This window comes from Microtus oregoni, unplaced genomic scaffold, assembly GCF_018167655.1.
Source record: "Microtus oregoni isolate MIOR12 unplaced genomic scaffold, Mior012 000153F_ref0000387, whole genome shotgun sequence".
NCBI classification, from domain to species: Eukaryota; Metazoa; Chordata; class Mammalia; order Rodentia; family Cricetidae; genus Microtus; species Microtus oregoni.
Window position 1 is genome coordinate 1,104,236 of NW_024544808.1, and position 16,955 is coordinate 1,121,190.

The following is a 16,955-nucleotide window of genomic DNA, read 5'->3' on the forward strand; positions in this document are numbered from 1 at the left end:
TCCATTTCCCCAAGGATTCTGTCACTCAGGACCCTGTCGCTGTCAAGCTATGGGCAGAATCCTTGGGGGCTCCCATGTACCTGGCATACATGGGGTATGATTGTGTGCCCACCATGCTGGCCTGCCTTCTAACCAGATCCCTGCGGCCAGCTTGTAGCCTGGGAGCAACAAAGTGCCCAGCAACTCCCACAGCCCTTTTCGTCAACCAGGCCATGCTCCCAGCCCCTGAGAACTCTGAAGGGCACCGGGTCATAAGTACTTGCACAGCGCACCTGGACTGTGGGAGGTCACATGCCTCCTGATGAGGGCCATGCCTTCTAGCCATGGACCCTGCATGAGTCCAACCACTCATCTCTGTGTCAAATGCTCTCCCAGCATGCAGCTCACTAGGTCCCAGAGTGTGGGCAAGTGAGTGTTTTCCACACACTGACACAAGCCCTTGCTCCCAGTTGCCCTCAGACTGCTAACCAGCGTTTTTCTCACTGGGAGCATCCAAGGATGAAGACATGGGTAGCCTCAACAGTCCCATACCAATAATTCATTCCTGCTGAACCCACAGCATGTGCTACTCCCACCCTGGACTCATGCTTCTGACACCAAAGGCACCTGGGACAATCTGGTTTCCAGCCAGTAGATGCCTTTGGGCTCTGAGCAGACCTCACCTCATTGATGTGCTGCCCACCTGTAACCTCGGGATTCTGAGACCCTGAGCTCTCTCCTGCCATCACAGACCACCTCTTCAGAGCTATTTCTCTGGGTTTCTTCATCCCCAGCCCAGTCAATACAGCTCTCCAAAGTTTTCCAGATAGTTTCCCGCACAGGGAAAGCTTAAGAGAATGAAAGAAGCTGCTAGGGACATGTGGCTCTGAGCAGGCCCTTCGAATTTGGATCTGAGTACTGGAGACATACAGTGGAGACTGACCTTTTTCAGATTCCTGGTCTTAATGGAGTCCTTCCATCCCTGCCTCTTTGCAACAGTCATGACTTCCATGAGTCTCCATATGTAACTCTACCATAACCTGCATCTGCTCTCATGCCCCACCCCACCCTTGAGGCTTTTCCTATACTCTGAGCAAGATCTGCTCACTTTAGCCTAGAACTGTGATTGTTCTGAGACTGTCCTGAGCCTCCAGGCCTGGGAACACAGAATAGCATGGCACCTTCAAGTATTTATCTCTGATATCAACATGGATCTGTCTGTTACACAGGGAGTTCAGTCCAATCATTTCTGAGTGTCCAGCGCCAAGGAGTTGGGCCCTAGGCTGGAGTAGTTCTGCTGCAGGGTATCAAGAGAAGGATGATGGAACAGGCTTGTCCCCTGCACTGTATGAGGTGGGGGAGTTCAATTGTGGGTGAGATGTGGAGCGGATGGAGATTATCATATGAGGAGAAGATGGAGATTATCAGATGAGGAGGCGAGGAGATGCTGAGATGTGAAGGGGATGGAGATGCTGAGATGAGGAGGGGATGGAGATGCTGACATGAGGAGGGGATGGAGATGCTGAGATGAGGAGGGATGGAGATGCTGAGATGAGGAGGGGTGGAGATGCTGAGATGAGGAGGGGATGGAGATGCTGAGATGAGGAGGGGTGGAGATGTGAGATGAGGAGGGGATGGAGATGCTGAGATGAGGAGGGGATGGAGATGCTGAGATAAGGAGGGATGGAGATGGTGACATGAGGAGGGGATGGAGATGCTGAGATCTGGAGTGGATATAGATAGGAAGGAGTTTACCAGGAACTCAGAGTGGAGAAGCAGATGATGAGTAGTCAAGGATGTAGAGGAATCCCACCCAGGGCAGCAGTGAGCCTGAGCAAATCATTGCTCCTGTGCTCTGCAGGACTGGCTCAGGTAGTGGTAGAGAAAGGTGCTTGATGGCCTGGAACCTTTCAGCAGGGTAGGGTTGTGCTTGGAAGAAGGAAAGGCAGGAAAGGCCTCGGGAACTGACTTCTCATTCACTGGCCAACCTCACCAGCAAGCCTGGGGTGGGGAAAGGGTGAGGTCTTGGGTCAGGGCTGCTGCCCTGCTCAGCTGTTAGAACAGAGCTCCCCTCTCTCCAGGGGTGTTCAAGCTCAGATTTAAAACACTTCCTGTGCAGGAAAGGGCCTCATGATGGGGAACAAGTGTTCAGAAGCCAACCACAGCAAGAAAGCCAAGGACAACAGGACAGTCTGAAAGCTACAGAAAGCATGGAAGGCCGAATACTCACCAATGCCTTGCCTGCTTCTGAGCTGGCTAATGAAGGACACAGCTAGGGGCATCCATTCAGGCCCTGCTTCAAGTCCTCCAGTTCTGTGTCCCTGTGGCCTGCTTACAGGATTTCCAAGGAATGAAGTCACTCACCTTGTCCCTGATGACTGGCTCTCACAGGTACCTTGTAAAGCTCAGAGGGACATTTCCTGTAGCCCAGACCATGACCCCGACCCGAGTGACTATTTACCAAAGAATTCTGCATGTCCCGGTCCAGGTACCTGCACGTCTCCAATGATGTCCTCCATGACCACATCATAGTGGACTGTGAAGTCAGCCATGATGCCTGAGCTGGAGAAGGCAGACTGGTCTTGCAGTGTTGGGGAGAAGGTGATGAGGACACAGGTCTCCGCCCTCTGTATCCTGGTAGACGGGGGCAAGTCACCCTCACCTGCATGGGCGTTGAGGTGGCATGGAGTGCTCAGTGGAGAGAAAGGCCATAGATGGGAACAGTGAGAGGGACAATGTATGGGGAGTGTGGAGAGGCCATCCCTCGCTCCCGCAGCTGCTCCAATTGCCTAGCGTGCCCTTCCAGCTCCCCATTGCCACTCTGTCACAAGCCCTGAGGCCAGTTCCTGTCCTTCCCACTCATCACACCCCGCCCACCAGACCCAGCCCTCCCTCTGGTCCAGCACTGGAGGTGGAGGGCCTGTCCTTCACTCATCACCTCCATGCCTCACTTCGCATCCAACCCAAGTCCTGTCTCTGGAGGACTCTCTTGTCCCCAGCTCCAACAGGATCTTAGTGTCCTCCTCTAGAGGGACAGTGTAGTGAGTGGGGAGGACAGAGACAGACACAGTGGCAGGGCTGGCCTCCTCTCCTCTCCTTCCTGCTGTGAGACAGGGTAGGCTCGCAGGGATCTCCCCTGGGACACAATGGCCTGGCTCTTCTTCTCCCTCTGCCCCTGCCACCATATGAATGAGAATCACCATGTGAATGAGCCTCATAGGGTCACCTGAAATCACTTCTGCCTTTTGCTTCTGGATGTTCTCTGAACCAACTGCAAGATCAACTCCTCTGGAATTTTCTTTCAAGACAAGTGTCCATTTAGAAATGTCTACTTTTCTCCAGAAAATGGAGACTTGGGACTTCTGCCCCCCCCTTCCTGCTACAGCTGTCAGGAAGCTTAGGGGCAAACCGAGCCCCCATGCTCTGAGAAGCCTGCTCACATACATTCCCTGGGCTTCCTTCCTTCCAGGGCTCTTTGTTTTGTTTTATCCCCACAGGACTACTTCTATCCTCTGTTTTAACCTTTAAGGAGAAGGGGGAGGGAGCTGCCATTTATAGCTGGGGCTTAAGCATTCAGGCTGCCAGACTCAGCTGGCCCATGGGCTCAGGTCCCTGATAGTGCCCTGTTTGCCCAGGGCCACTTGTTCCCTTTCTCCTCCACTTGTTCTTTTTCTGAGCTCCAGTCTCCTTAGGAACAGCATCGAGGGGACAGTAGCTCTTTGATCAGAAGGGGTTACTGGAGGGTCAGATGTGAGCTCATGGGCAGGACAGTTGGAAGTACACCTGGACCTCCTTGAGTGTCCAGTGGAACTGAAGGATAGCACCACGGCCAGCATTCATTAAATCCCGTGGAGGGAGGATTGGCCCGCATTTTGCAGTGGGTCTTAGGGAATAGCTCTGTGGGAGAATGACCTCCTGCATCAACACGCCCCTAGGATGCATTCTCAGCCCTGGAAAATAAACCTCTTCTTGTGGTCTTGGGTCATAGTTGTCTCTTTCATTCGACAGATCAACAAACTGAAGCCTTGATCACATGGCTCTGTCTTATGACAAAGTCCATCTTGGCTTGGAACCCAACTTGCACCAAGGACACCATGTTGTGTTTCTGGCTGAGCAGGCTCCCATCAGTCAGATCTGTGCTTCAAATCTTTGCCAGGGTAGCTAGCCTCTTGAATTATGTAATTTCCCTGTTTCTGTCTACTCAACTCCCAGAGAAATGCTTATATTGGTCTAGTGATACCCCAGCTTGGTTGAAAAATCAAGTTTCTTTGAAGTGGTTTCATATGGAAATTCTTAAGACAGGTGCCCCCATGTTGTGGTCAAAGGTGTTCATGGGCTGGGCATTAATGGCACATGCCTCTAATCCCCTTTACTTGGGAGGCAGAGGCAAGCGGACCACTGTGAGCTCAAGGCTGGTCTATAGAGCGAATTCCAAGACATGCTCCAAAGCTACACAAAGAAATCCTGTCTCGAAAAAACAAAAACAAAATATATAGCTAAATAATAACACATGTTTAGAAAGCTGTTCCTGGTCATTGGTCATTACAGTGTTAGGAGTGCCATTGCAGATTCCCATATACCTACTGCTTCTGCAAGACCTGTCGTATGGTGCTCCACGGCTTCACAAATCTGACTTCTTCTCAAGCTCCATCACAGTGATCACCCTTCCCCTACTGGATGTTTCTCCTCATCATCCTCACCACTCTGCCCTTAGGCCATGCCCACCTTGCTGTCCTCTTTGGTCCCTCTGTTAGCTGGTAACTGTCAATTACATAGATAAGTGGCCTTTGGATCTCAGCCTGAATCCCTCTTCTTCATGACTCAGTGTTGATGCTGCCCCCTAACTCATTTGAGAAACCCCACTGTCCTCACCTTCCTTCTGCCTCTTGCTCACTCCATTCCTTCCAAGGCCCTGATCCTGCTCCAAGATCTAGTCATTCAGGAAGTCCTCCCTATTCGTTCCTTATCCCAGAGGTCACTGGCCTTTGAACATCTCTTCCTTTTTTGTTCTGTTTCTGATTCTCTTATGTCATGAGTATGCCTTTCCCCCATCCCAGTTCAGTAACATAAACTTTAGGTACTAGTTTCATAAAGACATTCATTTTTCAGCATCTGTTCCTTTGCCTGGGCTTGTGAGGATACATATTGCTTGAAAAGCCTCTGTCTGTGTGGCACAGGTTGGGAATGGCTTGCAGGAAAGGCATTCGTTGTCCTTATTGTCTTTTATCAGACACCTATACGCAGTCATGGCACGATCAGCTTCCACATGCGTGAGCCCACTTGATTGACAATGGCAATGTGAACTGGGAATAACTGTCATCGTTTATGGAGGAGGAAGCTGAGCCACGGAGGAGCAGAGAGCAGCCCCAGGTCTCATGACCAGCACATGGCATCAGATGCAATACTGAAAACCAAGGCTTCTTGCTTGACCTGGGCACTTCTGCTGGGTAGGTGGGAGATGTCCCGTCTTGAACTGCCCTCTGAAGCTCTGCCTATGCTAGCCTTCTGCATCTCCCATGCTGGAGGTCTCTCCTGGAGGTATCCTCTGACTTGATTCTCAGCTCTCCCACTCTCTCAAGCAGGTAAAGAAACAACTTGATGCATCAGTCTACCTCTCCCGGTCTCTTCACTGGAGCCAACCCTGCCCTGCCTATGCAACTCATTCTTCCGTTTGACGGCTGGCCATGTCCATATGAGTATATGAGTACCTCTTGTACATACAAATGTGTGCATGTGTGTACACACCAGACCTAAACTTTCAATTTACACTCCTCAGCACAGTGTACCAGGCCTGCTTTCTGTCTTTCATGTATGTGGAATGGGCATCCATGTCCATTCACATGTGTGGCGGTGCATGTGCGGGAGCCAGAGGTTGATGGCAGGTGTGTTCTTCAGTTGCTCTCTCCTTTATTTACTGCTCCAGGTCTCTTCCTGAACCCAGCGTTTACCGATTCAGCTAGATGGCCAGCTCTCCCAGAGGATCTTCTGTGTCTGCCTCTTGAAGCATCGGGGTTACAGGCGGGTTCTCATACCCATTAGGGTTTTTGTGTGGATGTTAAGGCTCCTAAGTGAAGATCTCACACTTAGACAGCAAGCGCTTTACCCACAGAGCCATTCCCACTGCCCCTCATTTCAAAAGCCAATCATCTTCATCTGTAGAGTTCTCAGGTAAGCAGCGCCGACTGTGACCCTACTACACAAATCAGTGCCTGTGTGTATTTGTGTAGATGTTCCTAGCACATGCCACCTTTGCTTAATAATACCCTGTACGCAGGAGAGCAGATCCCCCTCTGGGCTCCCAGAGTTCATGCTCTCTTCACGTAACTGTTTTGTTTGAAATTAACCTGAAAATTACCTAACCAATTTAAATGACTGGATCCTAGTATATTTCAAATGCCTAATGCAGGGGCCCCCAAGAGACCATGCACTATAGACAGCACATACAAATTTTGTTCTGTAATCCATCAAACATAAATGTGGCAGGTAGTGACCGTGACCAGAGAGAAGTGGCGCATATGGGAGTGGAGTAGGCCCTGAATGTGCTTGTGAATTACACTAGGCTCATGCTTCCCTGTTAACACCTATGTGTGCCCTTCATTGTGTAGCTCACCCCTAGGGCCTAGTTCAGAACTCCTGACAACTAACTTCTAGGAGAAAAGAAGCTGGGAACATGGTTTGTAGATGAAACATGACAAGGAGGACCCAGCTGGGGTTTGAGCTGTCACAGCCCTGCTCAATGTGACCCTGCTAGGAAGCACAAAGGAGCAATCCGTCTGGGGAACGCACATCTGCCTGGTCTGTTTATCTGGAAAGTACCCTATCACCCCAGCACTTTAGAGGGTGTCAGAGGCAAAAGTATACGGAATTTAAGACCAGTCTAAGCTACGTAGGGGTGTTCGAGGCCATCCTGGGCTACTTGAGACGCCATCTCAAAAACTAACACAAAACAAACAAGAAAGCAACCTGGTCAGACACCCTAATCAATGACAGTTGAGTCAGGCTAGAGGGCCAGAAAATAGGGAGAATATTGGGAGAACCGTGATGATGATATTGGAACAGAATACTTCAAGGGGCGCATGTTGTGTACCAGGCAGATTTCTAACTGCTTTGCCTGTCAATCTTTTGAGTAGTAAGCGAACAACTCTCTCAAAACGGGCTGTGTGGGAATATTGATGTCCTACCAACTTACAAACAGCTCTCTTCATACAACTCCGTGCTTGTTCATCAACTAGTGTACAAATTGCCCCAGTGCAACAATAGTTGTTATGTATAATTTCTCTACGAGTTGTCACTCACGTTTACTTTTTCGCTTAAAACATTTATCTAATCATTATTAACCTTCTGTTGGATTTTTTAAAGTGGCGCTGGGGGTTGAAGCAAAGGCCTTGTAGCTTTTGCTACAACGGTAGGCAAGCACTCTGCCCACTGAGCTACATTCTCTCCTCTTCTCACTTCTTATTGAAGACAGGTTCTCAGTAATTTGCCCAGGCTGGCTGTGAACTCACTCTGTAAACCAGGCAGCTCTTGAACTTACAGTCCTCCTACCTCAGACTCCTAAGCTGGGACTGCAGGCCATGCTTACTTTTTCTTTATACATGAATCATAATTATGTCACAATATTACAATCCACTATCAATATCTGCAGGCTTTTTAGAAGGTGAAATTGTTCAAAGAGCTCTTCCTACTCCTAGCCAGGGAGAAAATACAGGATACAATGTAGAATTTGGATTTAACTAATGATGCCCTAAAGGAAGGACTAGAAACTGCAGTGTCTACTTCTTACAATAATGGCATGTAGGCTGAAAAGGTGGCCGAAACAAGGTCTTCTGTCATTTTCTCTGCCATATCCTCTTCCATGCTAGAACCTTGCTTGCCAGGGATGATGTTTTTCTTCCTATCCCACCTGCCTTCAAGGCCTGACATTTGGAAAAGAGCCAACCCTAAGTTTCCTGAGAAGTGGGGAACCCTACAAGCCCAGTACCCTGTGGAGGACACATAGCAAGGGCAGATTCTTCACTCTCACTCAGTCATAGCTTTGTCAAGTTCTTTAAAGTCCAGTCTTATTAGACTCATAGTCCTGGAGTTCTTCAGTGCTCCCATTATCTGCTAGTCCCCATTTTTACATATGAAAGAACCTTTGACACAGTATCCACTGACTCCTTCCTCGGATGCCAAGGCTGACTCCAACTGCAGATCATAGGTACCATCCAGCCTTCTGAGAAGACCATGGCTTGTACCCCAATAGAAGGACCTGCTTCTAGTGAAGACCTCCCCGGGAGTGAAAGTAGATCTGAAGTGATGGCCATATAGGTAAGACTGGTTCCTCTCTGCCTGGTGTTTTGTAGTTGGTTTCTTTTCCCCCAATCATTTTTCCTAAGCAATAAATGTTGCTTTAATTTTATGTAGAATGGAAGAGGTGACTATTACAGGGGCCCCCTTACCCACAAGAGTTTCTCAGTGACTGAGGATCTATTATAGGAATTAGAGATGGTAAGTTTTCCCACAACGAAAAGGGCAAGACTCTTCCCACATTCACTCAAGTCAATCTCCACTAGCCCTTAGTGAGCAATGGCAGAGACCACCTTTAATCACAGGAGAGGATTTTGGGTTCCCTGGTTCATAGTGGTCCCCTTCATCTGCACTCTTGCTACTCTACAGATGATTTGACTCCCATATGGATAGCTCAACTAATATCCTGGCCTCCAAGTCATCATATTCTTGCATACAACTATCCTGTGTGACTAAGCAAAAGTTCTCTCCATACTCTTCCCCCCCCAACACCTAGAATGTCATCAGACATACAGCAGCCACCATGGATGTTTATTTAGCTTGGTGCCCCATTCTTGGACTTAAGATTCCTAATCATAGACCGCCCCCTCCCGACACACTGGTCCTTTTCTACCTCATATACTCATCTGTCTCCACATCTGTCTGGCTCCCACTGTCTAGCCTCCTCTGTCAGTCTTTGTAAGTACTGTTTTAAGTCAAGCACCAGAACACAGTAGCTAAGATGTAGATTCACACTCCCTTTGGTCCTGTGTTCTTATTATAAAGCTGAATGGCAAAACCCAACCCCTGGAGTAAACCAATACTTGTTTTCTATACCTGAAATGTCAGTCACACTGTTGTGTCTCTGCTGCTTCCCTGTCCCAATCCTGAGCTCTATGCACTATTAGGATCTTCCCATTCCTCGGCATCTCCTCTCTAACTCCTGTCTAGACAGTGTACTCTCCCAGACTTCCCAGCAATCCAGGCCTTTCATCTTCTCGGGGACTGGGATGCATGGATCAGTGTTCAACTTTTTCCTCTCCACTGGCTCCTAGCCCACTATATTACACTCTTCTTCCCCAAGAAAATAGTCTTTCATTTGGGTCTCTGTAACCACTCACCTTCTCTACAGTTTTCAGTCACATTCCTCAAAAGAAGAGTCAGGCCTCTTTTTGAATCAGCGTCTTCTGGAACCCCAAACCCCATGACTCTACACCACAAAAATCCTACCTACTTTGGGGAGAGAAAAGCCTGACCTACTCCAGAGAGATGTGCTAATTCTCATTCTCAGGAGTCCAACCACTGAGATGGAAACGTTGCCAATTGTTTTTAGGATGTGACAGTCTACCAAAAAAGGCAATAAACTGAGAAATGGCAAATAGATTTAATATAGAGTGTCAACTTCAAATGATTAATAGTAGCTGCCTAGAGTGCGGTGTTAAGTAGGTTTCTGAGAGCACACCCTGGCTTGAGAAGAAGATGCCGCGACTACGAGCAATATCTGCAAACACAAGTAAAGGAAAATCAGTCGATATCTAGCAAACAGGACCCAGGAAAATCACAGCAGTGTCTTTGCGCATGCTTCATGCTTATCTCCAACCCAGGACTCAGCTCTCCATCCCACTCCCATGAGCCCCAGGTACTTCACTGGCACCATGACAGATACCTGCAGCTCACTTGTAGGAGAAACCACAGGCACCAGAGCTGCTGCTGGTACTGGCCCCAGCTCCACTAAGGCCAGCGAAGAGCCCAAATGTGAGAGTGGCAGTCAAATTGGAGCTGGTACTGAAGCCACCACTGGCACCAGCACTGGCACTGGCACTGCCGCCAGTACCAACACTGGTACCGGTACTGGCACCAGCACTGGCACCACCACTTTCTTGGGCTTGGGCTTTGGCTTTAGTTCCAGCTCCTGCCTGGATCTGGGCCTTTGCCCACGGTCCAATATCAGCTTCGTCCCAGTTGCAGGGCCCAGCGGCGTTCTCAGAGCCGAGCCCAATGCCCATCTGAGCTCTAATCTCAGCTCTGGCCTTGGCTTCTGCAGCAGCCTCAGCTGCAGCCTTCAAATCTGCTTCCATCGCCTCTCGGTACTGAGCTGCCCATTCCTTAGGATCCTTCTTCTGCACCTGAAGTGGAAATAATAACCATTAGAAAGTTCACAATCAGAGAGCTGAGCATCTGCTGTTTGCAAGGCACCATACTATACAGTGTATGTCATGTATCAATACGGTTAGTGCTATTCGTAATCTTGCACCACCTGTTTTATCCCTTCATCGACTCTTAACTGGCTCTATGATATGGCTATATCACCTGCCAACTTCTCTGAGGCTGTTTTCACATGTTATCACAAAGTTGTACCAGTTGTGAGGATTAGATGATACAGTGCTTGTCAGTGTTTGATAACTCAGAAGCTTTAAAATGCCCAGATAAGAACATTGGGACACTCTGAACACAGAACACCCCATCCCGGAGCACCCTATAACCTTCACACGCCAAGTACAAATGGCTCTCCAATTACCTTACAAGCAAACTTGAGAACTTTCATCTTGCTGGTTTCATAGTAGGAGCGTAGGCCCCAGAAGAACTCATGTTCAGGAGGATTGCTGTTGGGTACTTGGGCGTAGTCCAGGTACCTATAAAAGAGAGATTCAAAATCTATTTCGAGGGTCAAATGTGAACCACTCCTGAGTGGACTAGATGGGCTGCAAATACACATATTCCCAACTAAATACTTCAGCCCTTCCCCAATACTGAACTGCGTCCTATTGGTAATGCCCAGAACTCATGTGGAAGAATTGGGGAGAAACATGTAGGGCACTTGCTCGCAGGAGAATCAAATGTTGTGCTCCTTGTCACAATGGCCCAAGATTTCTGTTGGGTGTGTTGTAAACAGAGAGGCCATTCTTCAGGGTCCCTGCTCTGAGCACACCACACTGCAAGGATTTGGAAGGAAGACTAGCCAAGCTCTGGAAAGATACGCTATTAAAAAAAAAATGACTGGCCAGGCATAGTGGCGCAGGCCTTTAATTCCAGTTCTCAGGAGGCTAAAGCAGGATGATCAGGGGTTAATGGTCATCCTTGGAGACATAAGTTTGAGGCCAGTTTGGAGTATATGAGGAGAAAGAAAGAGAGAGAGAACTGTCCTTGATTGACTTCCTTTAGTCTCTGTCTCTCGTTTCCCTGTCTCTCTGTCTCTCTTTGTCTGTCTCTCCCCCCCACGTGCATGTGTGTGTGTGTGTGTGTGTGTGTGTGTGTGTGTGTGTGCATGCTCATGCTTCTAAACACACCTGTTTCACTATGTGAGCGCATGCATAGTCTTCTCTGACACCCAATGATATAAGGTAAGCTTCTACTTACAAATTTAACAGGTTAGGACTCCAGACCCAAGTGAGCCTTTTAAAAATCACCTGTGGGCCATGCTCAACCATCCCCTCTTAGGGATCAAATCCCTCACCTGTGATTGGTACACAGTTATGTAAATGAAATCAAATGCACAAGTCAGTACCCAGCACTGTCCTGGGTTGCTTAAGGGTACCACTTGAGGCCATTTTAATGGAAATTAATTTTTATGAAGCATTACTTAGCAGAGTAAAAGAAGCCATGTTCTAAACACAATTTTTATTTGCTACCTGTGTAACCAACCCTGAGCAAATGACTTTAATTCATTAAGACTGTTTCCATCTCCCTCACAGAGTTGTTCTGAAGCCACATTTGAAACCGAAATCTGTGACCGCTCCCAGAAATAATCTGTCAATAGCGTATACACATGCACACATTCAGACCGCAAACACATGCACAGACTTGCAGGTACACATCCATTATCAAGAGAGACCAAATGCATGGAACACACCAACACCGGCCATAGGCACTTACTTCTGCTTCACAAACTCATCGGTAATGAGTTTCTTCACATCCCCAAAGAGTGAGTGATGGATGCTGAGAACATAGAAAGCTGAATGAACAAATTAATATATTCAGATCTGTTACACTGCCCAGGTACTGGCAGAGGTATTCTCATGAGAGAAAACAGATTTATAGTGCAGGGAAAGCTCAAGAGATGGTAAGAGGGTGAGTAGAGATGAGAGACACTTCCCCATCCATACAGGTCAGAACTCCGGGCCCACTACCCAGTCCAATATTCCCCACCCCCACCCCACGCTCCACCAGACCACCAGGTTGATGCAATCCTGGGACCATCCTCTCTTGCCAAAAGACAACACGGACAGCAAGCGCTGAGAGAGCCCAATCATACCCAGGACGCAGCCCCAACTTGCGTAGCACCTCCCAGATGACAGCTGCAAGAGGAGGCAAGGAGACAAGGACAGAAAATGAGCACCTGGAATTCAGACAACAGCCACCTATTCAGCTGCATGCCCAGCCAGCTACTTACCCTCACTGGCCTTGTTGCCATTCATGAAAATGACACTCAGAATCACCATGAGGAGACCCAGCTTGGGTGTGTCCTTGGTCCTAAAAGAAATACCGGACAAAGAGAAAGTTTAGGATCCTGAGTCATCACCTATACAACACAGCTCATTAGGCCAGCCTCTCCTAGATTCCCCAGATACTGAGAATTCAGCCTACTCTATGGTCCCAGCTATCAATGACCCAAGGGAAGGTGCTTTCACTCTTGAGCCAAGGTCTCCAGTAAAATGGGAAACCATATACTATCCCTACCCAAGGTTAGCAGGACATGGAAGAAGCCCTGTCCACCACATGGAAGCTCAGCCAACAGGAGTCTTTTCTTTCTCTCCCAATTTCCCTGGCCCTGAGAAATTCTAGATGGAACCCTAGTGGCACTCCTGCTCTCAAGCATCATGGTCCACACCAGAAGTCCCTCCCCCCTTTGAGGGACTTCCACAGCCAGGCCAGGCACTCCGTAGAAGAGATAAGTAACAACAGGCTGATTTCCTGGGAGCTTGTTAGCAAGCAAACCTGACAGCAGCAATGGCCACTCCAGGCTCTGAAACCCTTCTGCCGTCATAATCTGGCACCACTACTGCTCACAGGGATGCAGCCATGTGTGGGAGCTGGGATATGGGCATTTAGACCACCTTTCCTGAGCTTCTAAGAGGAAGCAGAAGCCCCTTCCCACCCTGGCACTGTCCCAGCTTACGTTCCCAGAATGCCTGCATCAGTGGGCTCTAAGGTACTGAGAAGAATATATAAGTGGTCACTCTTGTCGATTTCCTTCAGTTGAATTCCAAATACCTGTGGACGAGAAGAACAGCTTATAAACTCACAGAATTCAACTTTCCAGGCACCCTGTAGCTCCTCATTATAGCTAAAGTGCTTTGGTGTGAGAGAAAAATGAATGGAATATTGTATATAAAGCATATCGTGAAGTACATATTAAACATACAACAGACATAGTGTAATCATCCATAGTGTCTGTGGGCATTTGGGGAGACAGAGAAGTGAGCAACCGCAATACATGAGATGGTATATCCAGCAGCAGACAGAAGCCAGGGCTCAGCTGCATAGCTTTAGCACCAGCTCTGTTTCCACCAGTGACATGTGATCAGTGGCTGCCCCTCCCTAGGCCACTGTGTGCTCATTTGCATGGTGATGGCAATGTATTAGGTCTCTGTGCTCCCCCCCCCAGGAGGGTGATAATATACCCTTCCTCTGTTCAAGGTTTCCCCAGTGCACCCACCCCCAGGGCTGCCACTTCACCTTCTCCAAGGAATAGCCTGCTCGCTCTATGATTTCAGGGTATACATCAGTATACTCTTTTATGATGTCCTTCAGCATATCTGCAAAAGGAGAGTGCTATAAGCATCTGCATTGTAGAGATACCAGGTGACCCTCAGGTCCAACATACAGACCCTTTGTTGTGCACGCCATGGGTGGGGCTTATCACTAAAGATGTCAGTACTGGGAGAACTTTGAAAGAAGAGACAGAAAAGAAGAGGGAAGGATGTCCCCAGCACAATGCAGGGGAGGCAGAGCTCAGGCAAGGCAAAGTGTAGGACTTTACCTGAGCGCCTGATGGGAATCTTTGTCTGATCTTTAGCCAACAGGTACTTCACCAAATCATTTGCCTAAAAGAGAAGCAAATGGTGAGAAGCCTAAAAACTCCGCAGAGAACTTCAAAGCACAACAGAGACGTTGGCTGAGGCAGTGGGAAAGCTGGCATGTAGAGGGTGGAGTCCATACCCTTCCCTGTAAAAGGGCCACATCTCTAGGTGGGGGTGCTTCGGGTTCTTGGGATGACTGCAGCTTGGCAGCTCTTCTTCGGGCCTTGCCTCTCCGGGCTCTGGGTGACCTCAGAGAAAGCAAAGCTCTCCGAGCCCAAGCAGCCAACCGAGTCCTTGATGCTCTGCGGGCCCAAAAGGCTATGGGTCCCCTTGAAGCTCTGCGGGCCATGGAGGCCATGAGGGCCTTTGAGACCCTCCGACCACCTGTGGTCTCCGAAGCCTGACTCTGGTCACTGTTGCCGTCCTCTTCCCCATCCAGGTGTTTGGCCTGCATCAACAGAGAGGAGGGCCAACATCAGCAAGTGAAGCAGGTGGTTCTTTCTCCTAATTCAGTCTCTCTGGAAATCACCCCCGAACCCCATCTCTTCTGGGATGTATCCCCGAACCCTGTCCTTTCTAGTAACAGTCTGCCTCACTGGACCCCAGCCATCCTGAGTCATGGGTTTATCACTGAGTACCAGTTGGCAATTTCCTCCCTGAGGGGATCAGGAACAACTCAGAAATAAGGCGTGAGGCTTTTCTTCTTCCTATGCCCACCACTGACTCTGCTTATAGCACCCTGGACTAGTCCGCTCTCTGGACATCAGTTCCCTTCTCTGGAGAAGAAAACCAGATTAGTTACTTTCAGATAGGAGACTACACATACGTATATGTCCAGCTCCAGGCCGAAAGTGGACAGCTACTGTGCACATATAAACTGCACACAGTCAGATCGCAGCTATGTGTATTCCCACCTCACACCCCACCAGGCTGGGAGTTCTGTGGATTTAAGAGCTACAGGACATACCTCTGAGTGCTCCCTGTGTCTTTCATGAGCAGGAATCTCTTAAATGTTTGCAGAGCAAATCAACCAAATGGCATGATGAATGTGGAGAAACAAGGGCGGTTATAGCAAAGGTCTTACCTTTTGGGTATTCTTGGCTTTGACCTTGGGCCGAGTATCCTGGTTCTCCTGAACCTGGACAGCTGCACCCTCAGGCTCCGGTTCATCTCCTCCAGCCTGAGAGGCAGCAGCCTCAGTCTCAGGGTCCTTTGTATTGACCTTCGGATCAGTAACACAGCTGACCTTTTTGGTCTGGGTTTCAGGCACCGTGGTAACCTGCAGGTCAGCCTTCTGCGTCTTGGTGTCAGCTTCTGGGCTCTTCTCTTCAGCTGCGAGAACCTGGGTATCAGTCTGCTGTGTGGTAGGTGAGGCCTGGGTGACAGCTGCCTCAGAAGCCTCTGGGGCCTTTGAGACCTCTGTGGCCTTCGGGTTCCCAGAGGCTTTGGGGTCCTTTGGAGCCTCTGAGACCTCTGGTGTCTTTTTAGCCTTTGGTGTCTCTGAGACCTCCAAGTTCTGGGTCACGGTCAACAGGTCCTGCATCATGGACCCGCTGTCCTTTTCTGAAGCTTTACCCTGCAAGGGAAAGCAGGGAAGTTTACTGACCTTCTCCCCACTCTCAACTATGAAAATGGTCCCCAAATTTGGAGGCAACACTTCTCTGACCTGTAAAGACTCCTACCCGCAGTGTGCTCTGATCACCTCATCCTAAAAAGGCCTCCCCTTCCCCTTAGTAAAAAGTAATAACAGAACAAGGGCCCGCCCACCCTCTCCCCCTTCCTCCAGTCCTCCTGGCTTCCCCTCCACTGGGGAGAGGGGATGCACCCCGACGAAGAAGTGGGTGGAGAATGACAATGATGGGAGGAGAAGCGCCAAGGGTTTGGAGCAGAAGCGGCTGGAAAGGCAAAGCAGAAAGAAAGAGGGGACAATTATCGGTCTTACCTGAAAGCGAGTTGGACCTGCACCACTCTCGCTTGTTTCAGACATGTCTCAAGTTCACTCGGCAAAGCTGAGTCTGAAGAAAAGGCCTGGGTCAAGTGGGGAGCCCGCTGAACGTCGTATCCCTTGCTCTGCCTAGAAGCTGATCCTCACTTTCTCTAGGGCCCCAATGCCCAGCCCCTCCCCGAGCCCCAACCATTATGCTCTCAGATACAGAAATTCAGTCTCTAGGTCTCAGTTCTCTGCAGCCGCACCCTCCCCTCCTCCAGGAAGATGTGCCAGTGTGGCAGCTCTGAGGACCCCGCCCCCTTTTCCCAGCGCACCCCCCCCCACCAGCCGCAGGCCAGAAATGCGCATGCGCGTCTGTTGCAGCGCCCTTTCAACCCTGCCTGCTTTCCCAGTACAAACCCGTTCTTTGAAGTCCACCGTGCACATGCGCATTCAGCAGCTGGCCCTGTCTCCGTGCGAGCACTTCTCAACACGCCCCTTTCTAGCTATACATAAAGCGCCTGCGCAGTGGCCACGGTCTCAGTCCTGCACCCAGCCCCTACACACGCCCCTTTCTAGGTCCGCAATGCTGTTCGGCCCCGCCCCCTCCCCAACAAGTCTTCCTTCCAAATTGTCGCAGTGTCTGGTGGTCCCAACCCCTCCCCTACTCACATCCACCCTATCAATTTCACAGAGCCTCCAGGTCCCGCCCTTTATCCTAACACGCCCCCCTCCAAATGGTAAAACTCAAATTGGTTTGG

At 49.4% G+C, this 16,955-nt stretch overlaps 1 protein-coding gene and 1 non-coding gene across 2 annotated transcripts; both read right to left on the reverse strand.

The window, feature by feature from the left end:
- Positions 1–9,612: 9,612 nt before the first annotated feature.
- On the reverse strand, positions 9,613–16,391 carry LOC121445031 (melanoma-associated antigen D2-like). The gene is made up of 12 exons (XM_041647005.1): positions 16,210–16,391; positions 15,352–15,843; positions 14,407–14,715; positions 14,228–14,291; positions 13,924–14,003; positions 13,364–13,458; positions 12,638–12,717; positions 12,500–12,542; positions 12,121–12,183; positions 10,766–10,880; positions 9,914–10,373; positions 9,613–9,748 (listed from the first exon to the last, which is right to left on the reverse strand). The coding sequence occupies exons 1-11, from the start codon at positions 16,252–16,254 to the stop codon at positions 9,921–9,923; spliced, it is 1,839 nt and encodes a 612-aa protein (XP_041502939.1). The 5' UTR covers positions 16,255–16,391; the 3' UTR covers positions 9,613–9,748; positions 9,914–9,920.
- Positions 11,053–11,179, reverse strand: LOC121445047. Its single transcript, XR_005973867.1, has one exon. It is a non-coding gene; the product is annotated as a small nucleolar RNA SNORA11 (small nucleolar RNA).
- Positions 16,392–16,955: the final 564 nt, after the last annotated feature.

Excerpts from the sequence above, each read along its gene's own strand:
- LOC121445031 (XM_041647005.1), bottom strand. The coding sequence starts at position 16,254 with ATGTCTGAAACAAGCGAGAGTGGTGCAGGTCCAACTCGCTTTCAG. Across the intron at positions 12,184-12,499 it reads AAGTTGGGGCTGCGTCCTGG|CATCCATCACTCACTCTTTG; the intron begins GTATGATTGGGC and ends CTATGTTCTCAG. Across the intron at positions 10,881-12,120 it reads GATGAGTTTGTGAAGCAGAA|GTACCTGGACTACGCCCAAG; the intron begins GTAAGTGCCTAT and ends TCTCTTTTATAG.